Below are 18218 nucleotides of genomic sequence, written 5' to 3'. Positions count from 1 at the left end.
TACTGGTTTTGTAGTACCTGCAGTCAAATCTTTTACTCCTAATCTACATTTACAACCAGTTTAAAATGCATAATATCTTACTTAAGATTCGTAATCACCAACCCCAAAAACTATTATTACCGACATAAAAACTCATACATATATATAAATATAATTGACACTCTATATTGAAATATATAAAGCAAATCTAAAATACAAACATCATTATAAAGCAAAATTGAAGAAATAAAAGGACTCAAGACAGAAATCGAACTCTGAACCTAATGCGCATTAGTCCCAAGTTTAAGGGAATTCGAACCATTATATGACATTAGTTTGTGCAAGGCACGTTTTCTAAAACTGTGACGTGGTACATAAAATAACAAAATGATTTTTATCTAAGGTACGTTTCTTCGGAACGTGTCAAAAAATTATAATCTTTATGAGAAAGTAAAGTGTTCAGAAAATGAACACAAAATCTTAAACTTTATTTATTCCTTATGAAAAAAGTACATGTCCATAGTGTAGGTAAATATCAAATGTACAAAAGTATTTTATAAAAAAGCTTTATTATAAAATAATATGGTAATAATCTTAACAGGCTTAACTTATATTGCGTTTTCATATTATTACACAATCTGAAGACCATATAACATTTAAATTCGCAGTACGTTGATATAATTACATTTTTACTAATGTTAATGTCGATAAAAATTATTTACAAGTTACCCTATATAATTTACAGTTACTTTATTACAGTTTTGCGTATTTGAGAATATTAAATAACTATAATTGGGACATTTTTATTTACATTTAAAAAATGCAGAGTATTTGTGTAATCCAATATAAGTCCAAACAGCACGGAAAATTTCCTGAAAATTAAAATAAACTTGACTGCAACCTTCAGAATCTTTAAATGTCCGCTGTTTTTCAATGTTTAGTCAACTTTCGCCTGAAGCACTGAAAAGCAGTGGAGATTTAAAGAACTATTTCAACTTTCATGAGCTCCGCAACTAAAGATTCCTAAGGTTGCAGTCAAGTTAATTTCAACTTTTAGAAAACTTTCGGTGCTATGAGGGTGTATTAAAAGTAAAGCAAATTCTGTTGACACTGGGGTTTGTTTCAAAACTTTATGTACGTGTTAATTTACATAAATAAAATCGGATGATTTTTAAGCGAATTATGCCTATACTTAGATTTAAAATATAATAAAGAAGCATTTCATGAACTTTACATTGGTGATATTTTTTAACTTTTACTTTAGTCTTTTTATTGGCACTGAAAAAAAAGAAAAATTGTATATTTTGAATTTTAGAACATTAAATACTCAATTTCTGCATTTTATCAGAGTGAGTTTTGTGTTTGGTCACAAAAAATTATAGTATTTATTGTTTGAATAATAAAAAGTATTAAATTCTTATAAATTAATCCTTTACATTTCCATACTACACAATTTGTATTTTTAAAATAGGGAACTTTAAAGTTTAATAAGAATCAGATGCTTTCAGTTATAGTTTTCAAATATAAAATATGTGAAATTAAGGCCATATCTAAGGCTAACCACAGGGTTGACACAAAACTTTAATTTTGTTTTTCCATGATTTCCAGGCAAAATTTTCATTTTTCCCTGAATATGAAGAACATCAATAACTTCTTTGTTAAATAAATGTGGACGTCCACATGAAAAGGGCCCATATTGTCGGTTCTAGTTTTCGAGATAATCGCAATTTAGTAATTTTGAAGCAAAATCTTAATTTTTTTTTATTTTTTATTATCAATCTACATGTTTTGACAAGTCGAATCATGCGGTTTTCATTAATTTATCGATAATTTAACTGTTTGATTTCATTGGTTCTTTAGAAAAATGAAAAGGGCCCATTTTGTCGGTCATTTGCAAAAGTAATCCGTATTTTAAAAATGGTGGTGTGGAAAAATTTAAAACCTCTTGATTTTTCATATTTAGGGTGTTCTAGACTGTAAACAATTCTCATCTGAATAACTTCCCAGAAGAACCAGAGATATTGATGTTAGTCTTTTTTTCGTAATTTTCGAAATGAAAATTTGGATATTGCGTCAATTTTTTTATAATAGAGGCTGTCAAAAAAATTTTAATAAGTTTAATATCTATTCTTTTTCTTCAAATGACGCAATAAAATTGTACCTATAATCATTAATCTTGTAAGAAAATGGTTTTTTAATAGAAAAACTTTCCTTTTTAGAAAAGGGCCCATATTGTCGATTTTTCGTATTTTTAAAATTAAGGGGAGGGGGTGGTTCTAAAAATTTTAAACCTGTTGGTTTTTTATCTTCAAGGTACCCTGAACTAGAAACAATTCTTATCTGAATAACTTCCAAGAAGAACCAGAGATACAACAATTAGTTGATATCGCAATCTTTAATTACGTTTTTCTCGAATTGAGGTTTTTGGAGTTCTAAACTTTGAAATTCCGTAACTCAGCGAATTTTTAACCAAAAAAGTTCTAAGACCACTCAAAATTCTCCAAATTTTGCCAGGAATACGCCCATATAGATAACTCCAATAGTGCCAAAATAGGCCCTTTTCATGTGGACGTCCACAAATATTTAATCACTATAATTTTTATATAGGAATTAAGATTCTCAAATTCAATAACTTATGAGAATATTATTATAAAGCATGAAGAAATTTCCTCATGTTTTATAATAAATTTAAGATGACAGAGTGATAAAATCATTATTTTATATTTTGTGAGAAAAAATAGAAATATTTATTCTAAGACTTATTGATTATATTTCATTAAAAAAAGATAGACTTCTATAAAATCGTCTTATTTTGTCAGGGAATTTTATCAAAAGTACTATAAAAATATTCAATTTCTAAAATTTATAAGAAAATTATGAATTTTGTTGTACAACGTAACAGACTTAAAAAAAGAAAATATTAAATTTAATTTTAAATTCTTTCTATTTCTAACAATAATTAAATAAAATATAATTTTAATTAAATTCGTCAAAAAAATTTGAAAGAGAAAAAATTTCACATTCTATAAAATAGTGAAAAATAAATCAATTTAAAAAATTTGTTTGCAGTAATATTATGACAAAACAAATTTAAATTAGTAAAAAATTGAACTAATTAGAACAAAAGTAATACGAAATTTATAAAAATTAATTTTTAAATACCTATCTAATAAATAAAGTAAATAAAAAATAAAAAAAATAAAATTTTTTTTCTTAGCAAATAAATTTTTAAAAAATCGTACTTTGCATTAATATCAATTCGTTTCTTTTACAATTATTCATAAGCAACTTTTTCTATATTTTAGAATGTTAAATTAATAAATTTTTAATATTGATATAGATTGAATTTTAAAAAGTTTCAAATTAAAGTTTTAAAAAAGTTGAATTGTAAAAGATTTTAATCAAAAATTCTGAATAAGTTAGTTTTTATAAACATTTTTATTCACATGTTTTTTCAAATCAGTTATATTTTTTAATATACAATATTTAATTGAAAAACTTTCAAATTATTCAAAATTTCATGAAATTGTCTTGTAAACAAGTGGATTTTAGAAATATTTTAGTTAAAATTTCTACAAAATAATTGAATTGAAATTTTGAAAATAATTTTTAATAAGTTACAGTTGCAATTCTTAAAAATTATTCTATTTTAAAGGATTTGAAATTTGGATCTTTTTTATTCCTATGAAAAAACAATGGATAATAATTAAATATTTATTTCAAAAAAAATCTATTTAAGTTCCAAATGATTTTGCAGTTAAAGATATTCAAACAAATGTATTATAAACATATTTTGGAGTTTCAATTATTTTTAGAGTAAACTAAAAAATTTTTAGAGCTTGGGAAAAAGTCAAAGTTTGTCTAAAAATCAGGGAATTCTTTCAATCTGTCATGGAATAATTTATTTTCAAAGTTATTCTTTATGTCCAGGAAAAATAATTCATGACCGGGAAATGACCGTGAATTTTTTTTATGAAAAAAGTGGCCACCCTGACATTGTTGAATTAAACATTTTCGAAGCAATACGAATTTTTGTTTACGGAACATTAAACAAGTAATTGAACAGTTTGAAATAAACAATAATAATTTAGAGAAAATGAAAGTTTTAAAAATAAAGGATTACCTGAAACTTAAAGTTAAGGGAACAAAGTTCGAACAAAGAGCTGTTTGGGTTTAAGAAGAGTTTCTTACATATTAGGATAAATGGTATAGTATGGATTTTTAAACTGTTTTGTACTCATGGCATAAAGATTCGGATCTTCGACTGGAAACGGTTGAATGATATTGCTAGTCAGTGATTTTTGATTGTGGACATTAGCAATCATAAATTGAGGTACAGGAATAGGTTGAGTTACCGTTGTGGTTTCTATCAATTTCTTTTGAGAGTAAACTTGTGACGATGAAATTAATTGATTCGATGGGGAGGAAAGATTATTTTGTAAATTATTTTCCGTCGACTCAGTACTGACTGGATAGGTCGGGACAATGTTAGATTGTTGTTGTGATTTACATTTTTTCGTATGGGCATACAACGAGCCGGCGTTATTATATCGTTTAGCGCATATTTTACATGCATAAGGTCTTTGACCAGTGTGCGTGTAAGTATGTTCATTAAGGGAAGTCAATCGTCTGAAGGATTTCATGCAAATTTGACAATGATATTTAGCTTCGCCCGTGTGCATTGTTATGTGTCTCGCTAAAGTGTTGGCGCGCGCAAATGCCCTACTGCAATACTGACAAATGTAGGGCTTTTCTCCACTGTGAGTTCGTAAGTGTAGCTGTAAATACGTACTTTTTGTAAACGCTTTCGTACAAACATTGCAAACGTATGGTTTAACGCCTGTATGTGTACGCATGTGAGCTACCAGTGAACCACTTTGTGCAAAACATTTGCTACACACCTCGCACAAAAATCGCTTTTGCGTGTCTTTAACACGCTTGTGACGCTCCATATGGTTCGCCAAAGATTGTGGCTGAGCAAAAGCTTTTGGACAAAGATTACATTGATGCGGTCTGTTGTATTTTTCCTGTAAGAAAAAATTACTTAATAAACACAAATAAAACTGTACCAATCAAATATTTCATTGCTAAAATTATTTCTAAAAGGAAATTTTTATTAAATTATTAAAGGGTAAGGCTTTCTGAAGTGTACCAATGGTTTTCAAAGGGTATTTTAATTTTATTTAAACTCTGCTATATTTTAGAAGTAAATAATGATAAAAATAACACCTGCAAATAGTTTTTTAAAAAGTTATTAACAATTTAATTTTTAACACCTTTTTCGAAAAAAATGAATTACTTGGAAACTAATCGACAGAATTCGATAAAAATTAGACCACTTATTTGAAAAATCTTACTTTTAAAAATTCTAATTCTTCTTTTAAATTATCATGCAATTTGTTTAAATATTAAAAAATTGTTATAAACAAATGAAAATTTAAGCCTGTTCTTAATGATATAATTAAATTTCCATTATATCATTTTATTCTACGTAGAATTTGAAAGTATTACCAAAAAAAAATTTAGGGCCCGCATTTTATTTAAAAAATACTGCGCGTGCAGTTTCGCGGACGGTCGCACTGCCGCGTTAGATGGGTTGAATTGATTGTAAATCCAAATTCGATGTCAAAATTAAAACATTAAAAATCGATGTCGTCAATATAATGATCAAAATTTAAAAAATGAATTAAAATCTGTTGAGACTTAAAAAAAGCAAAATGGTTTGTAAAATATATAACTAATAAGAAGTTTAGCGTACGGTTCAGTAATTGAAAAAATAGAAAAAACAACTTTTACAATTTCCCGTTAAATTCGAATTTCATAACTTTAAAAACTCCTAAGTAAATATTTTTTTACAAATCCGACAACTTTTAAAAATTTCGGTCGCCATATTGGATCTGCCATTTTGAATTTTGTAAATCTAACATCAGATTCTTAATCAGCGACCCCAAAAATCGTCGAGAAATGAATTTTTGTTGAAATTCATCAATTTAAAAATTATCCGTCATTTAGAATTTAATTTTAATTAAAATTTTCGAAATTAAGTATCATATGCTTTATAAATGACTACTAACTAATAAGCTGAAACCAATTCAACGCATCTAACGCGGCAATGCGACCGCCCGCGAAACTTCACGCGCCATGTCTTAAATTTTCATTTGTTTCTAACAATTTTTTATTATTTAAACAAATTTCATGACAATTTAAAAGTAGAATATTGGATTTTAAAAAGTAAGACTTTTCAAATAAGTGGTCTAATTTTTATCGAATTCTGTCGATTAGTTTTCAAGTAATTCATTTTTTTCGATAATGGTTTTAAAAAATTAAATTGTTATTAACTTTTTAAAAACCAATTTTTAAATTAAAACTATTTGCAGGTGTTGTTTTTATCATTATTTACTACTAAAATAAAGAGTTTAAATAAAATTAAAATACCCTTCGAAAACTATTGGTACACTTCAGAAAGCCTTACCCTAAATTATTCATGTAGTATAATTCTATGGGTCATTCCAGGTGAATTTTTCATTAAATATTTTTTTTTGTAACAATTTTCTTCGAATTCTATACACAAAAAAAGAAAACACTTATTCTTTATTTTGCTGTTGAATGACAATAGTGAAAGTTATTTTTTCTTAAATTCAACTTCTTCAGAAACAGGACTTTTGAAACACGTTTTCCTTTAATGCTTCTGGGTCAAAATAAGTGAAAACAGGCACTTGAAAAAATGTTGTCTCCAATTTTAAAGTCATATATGTTTTTTGATAGATATATGAATATACTTTTACCGCCTAAAATATTTTTCAAAAATTTTTTATATTTTGAAAATAAGGGAGGGTTAAACTTTTGGGTATGGGTGAGACTCTGTCATAAATATTACGATTTGCAAGGGGTCTCGGATCAATTTGCCATTTGGCGAAATTATAATACTAAATCTGTGGAAGAAAGGCATAACAGCATAACTGCATTTGTCATGATTTTGAGATAAATTAATTTTAATGTTCTCTCACTTCTGTCAATTCAGAAAATCAACAGATTTGTTCGGTCTTTTGCATTTAGTATTATTATTTAATATATTTTCAAAATTCTTTTATAACATTTAATAAAACACACGATTTGATATAAATTTTGATAATTTTTCATCGGAATCATGAGTTTTATTGCACTTATGCGGTTATGCAAGTTCAGATTGTATATGAGTCCAACTTCAGACACTTTTAATGTCACAATTTATTTTGGTTTGATTTGTCATAATAAAAAAATTTTTCATACAAAGACAAATTAAACTATTAATTCGTTAGAAAAAATTATAAGAGTTTATTTAGTTATAAAATTTATTTTTTTATAAAATGTTTTTAATTTATTGAAACGAGAAAAAAATTTACTTTACTGTTCAACTTAAAGAATTTTTCAATTTATTTTTTTAAATACTTTCCAAAATTTTTTAGAATAGAAATACCCTTAAAAATAAGTACATAATTAAATGCACAATTTATGCTATAAAAAATTTGTTCCAGTCTTATTAAAATAAATATATTTAATCTAAAGTACGAAAAATGTATTTTACTAAAAACATTTTATTGCAAAATTCTTATTGTTTTTATTCATAAAGGTTATTTTCATTTTTAATTATGTCAATTGTTTTTTAAGCTGAATGCAGTTATGTTATTATGCTGGTCTCCTTTTGTCAAAAACGCAATTATGCGATTATGTTTTCCATTATTTTCTACATTAATACACTGAGAGAAATGGATAGTCAGATTTTGATGTTAAAAAGATGATGTTACACGATACTATCATTATGCTACTGCCAACCATCACAGATGCTAAAAAAAATATAGTTATGCTACCCCTTACTACCAAGATGTTACTCCTGATGATATTGATGGTAACGGTGACTATCTAGATAGCTGTCTGTATACGTAGCATTAAAGATGGTCACCCTAACCACAATTATGTTACCCACTACTATAAATTTCTCTCCGTGTAACCATTTTAATGATTTTTCAGCTATTGAACTTTGAAGAGCAATATTAAATATATACAAATCTGATGTTATCTCAAATTTGATAAAAATGTCAGTTATGCTGTTATGCCTTTCTTCCACAGAAATAAGAGTAATTAATGTGCCAAAAGATTTTTGAAAATTTTCAAAAATGTAAAATTTACGCTATCAAATGTTTACCACTTCGTGGAGAATCACCTGTACATACCATTTAACGTAGAATTTTCTGACATTTGCATTTGGAATATTCCATTTCAAACCGTTTCACTGACAAAAAAGACAATCGCAAGAAGAGTGATTTTCTAATAAATGTTATTATATAAAAATTTAATTATTTATAATATATTATACACTGATTCAAAAGAGAATTTCATAAACTTTCTATTGCTATTTTTATTTTTCAAATTTGTCTCAATTTCGTAGAGAAATTCTTGTAAATGTTAAACTCTTGATATCTCACAACACCCCCCGACGATTTTTATAAAAATTATATAAAAATAAAACTGAACTTTTCTAGTTTCCATTCCCGTTTAATATGTTATGGGCATTAATATTGGGATTGATAGAAAAAAATTGTTTAAATTGTCAAATTTTTGAAAAACTTGGCAAATGATACAAAGTTGAATCCTAACCCATTCAACTTCCTACCATTCGTCAAATTTTTCAAAAATTTGAAAATTTAAACAATTTTTTTTCTATCAATTCTATTAAATATCCATAATCAGGGTTCCCACACAACCTGGGAACCTGGAAAACCTGAAAATGTCAGGGAATTTTATAAACCTCGAAAAAACCTGGAAAAGTCAGGGAATTTTGATTAGAATCATTGTTATATTAACCTTTTTAAAATAAATATTTAGTCATTATAATTTTTCCATAAGAATTAAAATTTTAAAATTCAAACCTTCTTGAAAATAAACAACTTATAAAAAATGAAGAAATCGATTACTCCGAGTCTTCCACTTCATGTATCTTCATGTTTTATAATACCTACAATTAAAAATGACCGACTGATAAAATCTTTATTTTATATTATAAGAATATTGTTACTGTAACTCATTCAAAATTACTTTCATCACTTTAATTCAATTATTGTTTTCCAGAATTTTTAACTAAAATTCTTCTTTAAATTAATTATTTTTAATAATTTTTGAAAATTTCCAAATCCTTTTATTTACAATTGAATTTTACGAAATTTCATAGATTATTCGGAAATTCTTCAATCAAATATTTATATTAAAAAAAAAAACTTTAACTTGAAAAAAATTCAATTCAACTTTTTAAAAAAAATTAAATCTACACAAGTTTCAGTTAAAAGTATGAAAAATTCAAACATTCAAAGATTATAATTTGAAACCTTTTCAAAATTCAATTATTTCTAAAAATTCATGCTATAATACTTTCTCTCTAAATTTGAATTAGTAAAAATGTTTACTAATTTCAATTACTGACTGGCTTTTTACTTTTGAATAAGCAGATTTTTCCAATAAATAATCGTTTCTACTAATATAATAGTAAAATTTACTAATTCAAAAGCAAAAAGTCAAATTAGAAAATATTTTTACTAATTTAAATTTAGAGAGTTTAATATTCAATCCTTATTAATAAAATCAGATGTCTGTCTGTACATTGCTTAAAACTTCAAAATGTTAACATGATTAGTTATTATGGACATCAGAGATTCCAAAAATGTTCTTAAAAAATTTAATGTATGTATGTATGTATGTATGTATGTATGTATGTATGTTTGTCTGTCACAAAAACTTTGTACCCCAATCACACAAAAACATGTGAATCGATTTAAGTCCAACTTGGTAGGTTATTAGGTATTGACCCAAGGAAGGTTTATAAATTTACAGATTTAAAAAATATTAATTAGAACGGGAGATATTCAATTTTTTCAAAAAATTCAAAAAATCGAAAATTTCAAAATTTTTTATTTTTCATGGATTGCTTTTGAAGTTTATATACTTGAGTATTATATGTTATTTAGTCACATTATAGCATAACTTTGCAAAAAATAAAGTCCTATAACTAATATGTAAGTATAAAAATGTTTTCAAAAAATCGAAAATTTCAAAATTTTACATTTTTTTATGGATTGCTTTTAAACTTTCTATATTTGAGTATTACATGTTATTTGGTCACATTTTAGCATAATTTTTCAAAAAATACTATTCTACAACTAAGATGTAAATATAAAAATATTTTCAAAAACTTGAAAAATGGAAAATTTCCAAATTTCACAATTTTTAATGGATAGCTTTTAAACTTTCTAAAAATGAATATTATATGTTATTTAGTCAGATTTTATCATAATTTTGCGAAAAATACTATCCTACAAGAAATATAAAAAAATTTTCAATATATCAAAAAATCGATACTAATTACTATATGAAGTATAATTCAGTAGTATTTTTGGAGTCTCTGATTAATATTTTGATGTCAAAATAGTGCAATTCAAAATTATTTATCAAATCAATCTAATATTTTCAAGAAGTTCAGAAATATTGAAAATGGAAATTTTTTATGATTAAAATGATTTCGCAGGATGTCAAGAATTGTAAGTCACCTGTGATACAATACAAGCATATTATGCCACTAGGCAAAAACTTACATGTTAAAACGTTTTTTTCATTTTAACTCTAGATTTAACTTTAAGAGATGTTTTGAGCAATGTAAAGACAAAAGTTAACACGGTGTCTATTTTTGTTTAACAAAATTCCCTGCTTTGTCCAAACTTTTCACGGTTTATCTCTTTTTTGTCAAATTTAAATTTACTTGATTTTATCCATAAATAAATCTACAAATGGCTATAAAAATTTACTTATTTTATGAAAATACTGTTTCTTAAGTTCATATAAATATAGATTGTATTACTTGCTGTCGTACAGTTTTCTGTTTATACTAATACATTTAACTGGGTATCTACCAAACGGGAAAAACTGTAAAAAGCTGGGAATATGCCGAACCGGGAATTTTCCTATCAAATTAAGAAAAAGTTTCATTATATTAATTCGCTTTTAAAAAATTGCTTTTTACTTCAATTTTTATTGATGTATAATATTTATGAAAACAGACCCGAGTCAAAATTTAAGCCCTACTTTCAGCCTAAAATTTAGGTCTTATGTTAGGTTTTAGCAGTCGTAACGTAGGGTCTACTTGCGATACAATTAGTTCCAATTAGACTCTACTATAACTCCAAAAACTGTATGGAAAATTTAATTTTTTTAATACATTAATTAAAGTACTACAAATTGATAAATATTGTTCTCTGCATTTGAATTGGTTAAAATAACTAATTTGATAACAAAAAGTCAATCACTGATTCAAATAGTAATATTTTCCTACTAAAATAGCTATAATGGTAACTAATTATTATTTTTTTCCGGTCAAATTAAATTCCCTAGCTATTTCCTGATTTTCCAGATTGGTAGAAACTTAAATGTATTGGTAGAAACTAAAACCCGTCGAAGACGGGTACGACAGCTAGTTATTAATATTTTTTAAAATTGAACTCTCATAAAAAATTTTATCAACAAATTTTTAAATAGGCAATTAAAATTCTTTAGCGAATTTCAATAAAATTTTTAAGAATAATTTCATTTTTCGAGAAATTAGATTAAAATTGTATTAAAAATAATTGAATCTCTATAACAAAAATTTGATTGAATTGAGAAAAGTTTTTGATAATAATTGAAATTTTGCGAAGAATTTCATTAAATTTTTTTGGAGAAAAATTTTGTTATTTATAAAGATAATTGAAATTTGGCGATAATTTTTTTTTTAAACTTTTGACCATAATTGAATTTCTGCGAAAAATTTTATTAATTTTGAAAATAATTGAATTCTTGAGACGAATTTTTTAATAATATTTCTTTTTAAATAAGTACCTAATTGAATTCTTTTGTGAAAATTGATTTCGATAAATTATTGAAATTAATTAAATTCCTACGTAGAATTTTATTAAAATTATTTTGAAAAAAATTGAATTGTTAAAAAGAATTTCATTAAAATTTTTGAAAATAATTTAATTCTTTCGAGAAATTTAATTAAAAATGTATTGACAATAATAAATTCTAATAAATAAATTATAGGAAGGCTTTGTAAAATAATTGAATTTCTTTGATGAATTTTAATAAAATTTTTCAGAATAATTGAGGCCTTGGATCCAATAACTCGCCCGACGCTCGGAGGAACGCGCAACTGCCAGTCAGTGAGCAGTGAGCGCCTCTGGGCCACTCACTGCTACCCGACTGGTATTAGCGCGTGGCTTCGAGCGTCGGGCGAGTTATTGGATCCAAGGCCTCAATTACATTTTTTGAGAAATTTCATTAAAATTTATGAATATAATTGAAAACCAATAAAGTTTTTCATTATTTATGAAACTAATTGAATCTCTGTAAAAAATTGGATTATTTTTGAAAATAATTGAATTATTGCGAAGAAATTTATAAAGAATCTGTAAATAATAGAATTCCTGTGAAATTTTTATTATTTAATTAATTCATTCAAAATTGTTATTTTACAAAATTTCAAATTAAAACCATTTGAAGTTTATCTATTTATGTAAATTGTAAACGCAACTCTTTTAAAATTGAATTAATTTTGAAATATTTAAGAAAAAATTAGATTTCAAGAATAAGCACAATAACTTTAGAAAACAATAATTTTCCAGGGTTCCGATCAAAATTTCCTGACTTTTCTAGGTTTTTTCAAGGTTTATCAAATTCCTTGACATTTCAAGGTTTTCAGGTTGCGTGGCAACCCTGATTATGGACATTTAGTGGGATTGATAGAAAAAAAATGGTTTAAATTGTCAAATTTTTGGAAAGACAAATGGTACGAAGTTGAATGGGTTAGGATTCAACTTTGTACCATTTGTCAAGTTTTTCAAAAATTTGCCAATTTAAACAATTTTTTTTCTATCAATCCCATTATTAATGGGATGAAGAAAGTGTACATAAAAATTAGAGTGTTACCTTCTTTCTATTTTCTGGAAGATCTGATGATTTATTATCGTTATCTGTACCATCATCGAAACCATCTTCTGACAGATCACCAAACATTTCATCCTTATGCTTCGATTGTTCATGTTCTTTCAGCTTATCGACTCTGGAGAATTCCTTGCCACACATGGGACAATTGTACTTCAAGCCAGTATGAGTCAGAAGATGTCGTTTGAGATTTCTCTTTGTTGCAAATAGTTTACCACATTTTGTACACTGTAAACCTTCAGTTAGCATTTCCTCGTCATCTGATTCCACCTCTTTAGATTTCGTTGAGCCCTCCGTATCTTTTGCTGGTAACGATTCATTAATTAATTCATCTGTATTATATTCGGGATGTATTTTAGCGTGAGATACAAATGATTTATGATACGTGAATTGTTTTGAACAAACTTTGCAGGAAAATTTAAAGGCTTTCTTTTCTGATGAATGTCCTTCTTTATCGATTCTTTTCACATTTTCCGTTTCGTTAATTTCATTTTGTTCTATTTTCTCATCGTCTTTATTCTTCTCGTGAACGTCTTGATAATGACTTTTTAATTTCCCCACGTGTGAAAATTGCTTTTCACACAAATAACAAACATAGCGTAATTTTGTTTTCGATTTGTGAACAATAACATGTTTCTCCAATGCAGTACGACTGGAGAATAATTTTATACATTTGGGACATTTTAGTTTTTGTGTTCGGCATATTAATGGAATTTCTTCATTATCATCGTCATCATCATCATCATCATCATCATGATGATCATTAAAATCATTAATATCATTACAATTTTCTGTGACATTATTAACGGCTTCAAATGTTGATGGAATTTTTTCGATTTTATCATTTGTAAATTCCAGTCGATTTTGTGCTTCCTCTATTTTTACATATTCTTCTTCGAAATCAATGTCTAAATGTCCTTCGGCGTTCTGATGAATATTTCCATCAACTCTCGATGAATTCTCTTCCTGTAATGTCTCGGAAACATTTAACTTTTCACTTTCTTGATAAATGAAATTTTCTTCAATTATTTCAGCGACAGGTTCGTGTTTCTCTGCGCAATTTCCAGCGATATTAAATGCTATTATGTTTGTCGAATTATTTAAAGGCGATGAAACTAGTTGCTCATTAGAATGCACTGAGAAATGTTCAATTTTTGAACTTATATCATTAAGTGGTAGACTGCGATTTTCTACGTTGCACGAAATAACTTTTTGTGAAAATTCATCTGCTATTGCATCTGATATTACTTTGTTAATTGAATGTGTTAAAGACAATGAATCTTTTGTTAAAAAGGTGTTTCGTAATTTCATATCAGAATTTTCAACTTGGCATTTAAAATCGTAGGCAATATCGACAAGTTGTCGACAATCTGGACAGACGACAGAAGGTAAACCGTCACCTTCTTCCACCTACGACAAAAAATTTATATTTTTATTTACTATTAATTTACGCAACATATGATCATATGTAACTTCAGGGTAGACACTTTTTTCATAAAAAAAATTCACGGTCATAAATAATAACTCTGAAAATAAATTATTCCATGAAAGATTGAAAGAATTCCCTGATTTTTAGACAAAACTTTGACTTTTTCACAAACTCTAAAAATATTTTAGTTTACTGTAAAAATAATTGAAACTCCAAAATATGTTTATAATACATTTTTTTGAATATCTCTAACTGCAAAATCATTTGGAACTTAAATAGATTTTTTGAAATAAATATTTAATTATTATCCATTGTTTTTCCATAGGAATAAAAAAATCCAAATTTCAAATCCTTTAAAATAGAATAATTTTTAACTACTATAACTTATTAAAAATGATTTTCAAAATTTCAATTCTATTATTTTCTAGAAATTTTTACTAAAATATTTCTAAAATTCACTTGTTTACAAGACAATTTCATGAAATTTTGAATAATTTGAAAGTTTTTCAATTAAATATTGTATATTTAAAAATATAACTAATTTGAAAAAAATGTGAATAAAAATGTTTCAAAAAACTAACTTATTCAGAATTTTTAATTAAAATCTTTTACAGATCAACTTTTCTAAAACTTCAATTTGAAACTTTTTAAAATTCAATCTAGACAGGCCTTGGGATCGACTTTAAGGTGCAAAAAAAAGTCGCTTTAGTCAATTTAAAATAGAAAAAAAGTCGAAAAAGTCGTTTATTTAATACAGTGTCGTCACAAGAATTTTATTTTGTATTTTTCTGATCTTTCACTAATTTCTAAATTTAATTATTCAAAACTTGAATAATTTCGTTAAATAAATATTTAAATACTTCTTGTTTGTTTTTATACGGGAATAAAATTTTTAAAAATTTCCATTTAAAACCTTACTTTTGAAATTTAATAACTTCTAAAAATTACAACAGTAATTCTCTTAAAATTCAATTATTTTCTACAATTTTTAATCAAACTTCTTCTCAAAATCAATTATTTTTAATAATATTCCGAAATTTCTTAGAGAATTCAATTATTTAAATACAAAAATTCAGTTTTTAAAATGATTGTAACTATCCATGTTTTTTAAGTTAATAATTTATTTTCAAAAAATTATAATAAAGAAATTCTTAAAATTAATTTTTCAAAAATATTTTTAAAAATAATTTATGAAAGATAATAGTTTTTCAATATTATATACAATTGAAAAATTTCCAAACAATTGAAATTTGGTAAATTCTATTAAAAAAATAATTGAATTTTTAAAGAATTTTAATTATTAATATAAACGTGATTTCTCTAAAATTTTAATAAATCTAAAAAAGTACATTTTAAAAAATTTTAATTTACTTTGCTCGAAATTAATTAAATCTTATGAAATTAAGGTAAAAAAGTCACAAGAAAAAGTTTTTTTTTAAATATAGTAATGTAATTTTTTGAAAATAATTGAATTTCTTAAAAGAATTTTTTTATATAATTTAAAAAAAATAATTTTTTGAAGAATTTTGATTAAAAATTTTGAACATGATTGTTATATGTTGTTAAAATGTTAAAAATAATTGTAAAAAATTTTAATGTTATTTTTTTTGTATGTTACTTGAATTTTTAGAAATTTGTATTTGAAAATATTGAAAACAATTGAATTTAAAAAAATTAGAATGCAAAAATTCTAAGAATTATTTTTTTCAAAAATATTTTTTAATATAATTTTTAGAAGCTAATTTTCATTAATTACCATTTTTAAATTTACACTTGGAAGATTTTTCATTAAAATCTTTGAGAAATCAATTATTTTCAAAATTTGCAATTAAAACTCTTTAAAAGTTGATTCTCAAAAAATTTTGATAAAACACTTTGAAAAAAATCAATTATTTTCAATTAAATTTTACAAAATTTCAATTGTTAAAACTCTTTTTTATTGTAAATTTTGAAAATTTATTTAGTATTTATAAAAATAGTTGAATTGTTTCGAAGAAATTATTAAAATTTTAGGAAATTAAATTTTATAGAAATATTTGAAAATATTTGAATACTGCCAAGAAATTTAATTAAAGATGTTTTGAAAATAATTGAATTCCTGCAAAGAATTGTACTACTTATAAAAATAATTGAATTTACTTTTTTTTTACTTTATTTATTATTTAAAAATTAATTTTAATAAATTTCGTAGGTATTTTGTTCTAATTAGTCCAAATTTTTAATATCTCAAATTGGTTTTGTTATAATATTATTATTGCAAAAAAAATTTTTTAAATTGATTTTTTTTTTCACTATTTTATAGGATGTGAAATTTTTTCTCTTTTAAATTTTTTCGACGAATTTAATTTAAATTATATTTTGTTTAATTATTATTAAAAATAGAAAGAATTTAAAATTAAATTTAATATTTTTTTAAGTCTGTTACGGTGAACAACAAAATTCATAATTTTCTTATATAAATTCTAGAAATTGAATATTTTTATAGTACCTACTTTTGATCAAATTCCCCGACAAAATAAAACGATTTTATAGAAGATCATTCAATATTTTTTAATGAAATATAATTAATAAGTCTTAAAATAAATATTTCTATTTTTTCACACAAAATAATCAGTGTTTTAAAAAAAAAATTCCAAAATCCCGAACAAGATCAAAATTCACATTTTGTATGACTATCGAATGTATATAAACAAATGTGATACTTGTTCATTAATTAATAAAAAATTAAAAAGATTGAATAGATATAAATTTTTCTACCTATATTTATTATTAACAAAATAGTAAATGAAATGTTTTGTCAAAATATCTTAATCATTATAATTGAAATGCAATTGGGATAATGAGAAAATTATTAACTAACCTGTACATTGGCGAAAGCGGTCAACTTGCGAATAACATTTTTTCCATCGCGAAATAAATCCCAGGTAGAAGAGTGTGACTTTAAGCAAATTCTGCATTGTTGATGCGAATTGTCTAATTCACTTCTTAAATTTGTAATTTCACTTTTATTCTGCTGTTCCATTCTTAATAATATACGAATTTTCACGAAAGTCACTGATGCTTTTGTTGAACGTGATCGTTTTTTACATTCGGAAGGCCCCTTTGTTGCTGCGCCATTTTCTAATATTCTCAGAGTTGGGAAACAATGCTTGCGTTCGAACCAGGGTTGGGCGCGTAAAATACCTCAGGTAAATTACACGTGGTTTTTTACGGTAAAATACAAAGTAAATTTCTTGACTAGTTTTTGACGTTTTTGACACGAGGTAAATTTACTCGAACATAAACTCCAAACTGACAAACTAATTATTTTAAATTTTAATAAACTATGAATAAAGGTGTCAGGCCAGGCGCGGATCCACGGTGGGGCGAAAGGGGCGATCGCCCCCCCCCCAACACACTTAGGGTGCGTTCCCATGTATGCAGAATACGTCGACCGAAAGCAGAAAATCATGAGAATAAAAAGAACAACAATATCTATCTATCTCTTTCGCACTCATGATTTTCTGTTTTCGGTCGACGTATTCTGCTGTAATGGGATTGCACCCTTACTCACAGTGTAATGTTAGGTATTAATATGTCCATGCCTTCATTACTATAAGGTTTTAATTTACGAATCGCCCCCCCCCCCCCAAATTTGCTTCTGGATCCGCGCCTGTGTTAGGCATCGTTATATAATTAATCATTATTATGATGCATATTTTTAAAAAAGCCTTTCTGTATTCATGTAAAATAGAACGACATCAAATGCTCAAAATATTTATATAATATATGAAACTAAAAATAAATATTGAAATAATTTGCGTTGCGTTAC

At 25.4% G+C, this 18218-nt stretch overlaps 1 protein-coding gene across 1 annotated transcript; it reads right to left on the bottom strand.

The window, feature by feature from the left end:
- Positions 1 to 3634: 3634 nt before the first annotated feature.
- Positions 3635 to 17551, bottom strand: LOC122508837 (zinc finger protein 880-like). Its single transcript, XM_043622411.1, has 3 exons — positions 17268 to 17551; positions 12964 to 14388; positions 3635 to 5006 (listed from the first exon to the last, which is right to left on the bottom strand). Exons 1-3 carry the CDS (start codon positions 17427 to 17429, stop codon positions 4167 to 4169), a joined length of 2427 nt encoding a protein of 808 aa, XP_043478346.1. The 5' UTR covers positions 17430 to 17551; the 3' UTR covers positions 3635 to 4166.
- Between the last annotated feature and the right edge of the window lie 667 nt (positions 17552 to 18218).

Source organism: Leptopilina heterotoma, unplaced genomic scaffold (assembly GCF_015476425.1).
Source record: "Leptopilina heterotoma isolate Lh14 unplaced genomic scaffold, ASM1547642v1 Lhet_58, whole genome shotgun sequence".
In the NCBI taxonomy this organism is placed as follows: Eukaryota; Metazoa; Arthropoda; class Insecta; order Hymenoptera; family Figitidae; genus Leptopilina; species Leptopilina heterotoma.
Note: the sequence above shows the minus strand (reverse complement) of the source record. Positions and strands in the feature narration are given on the sequence as shown.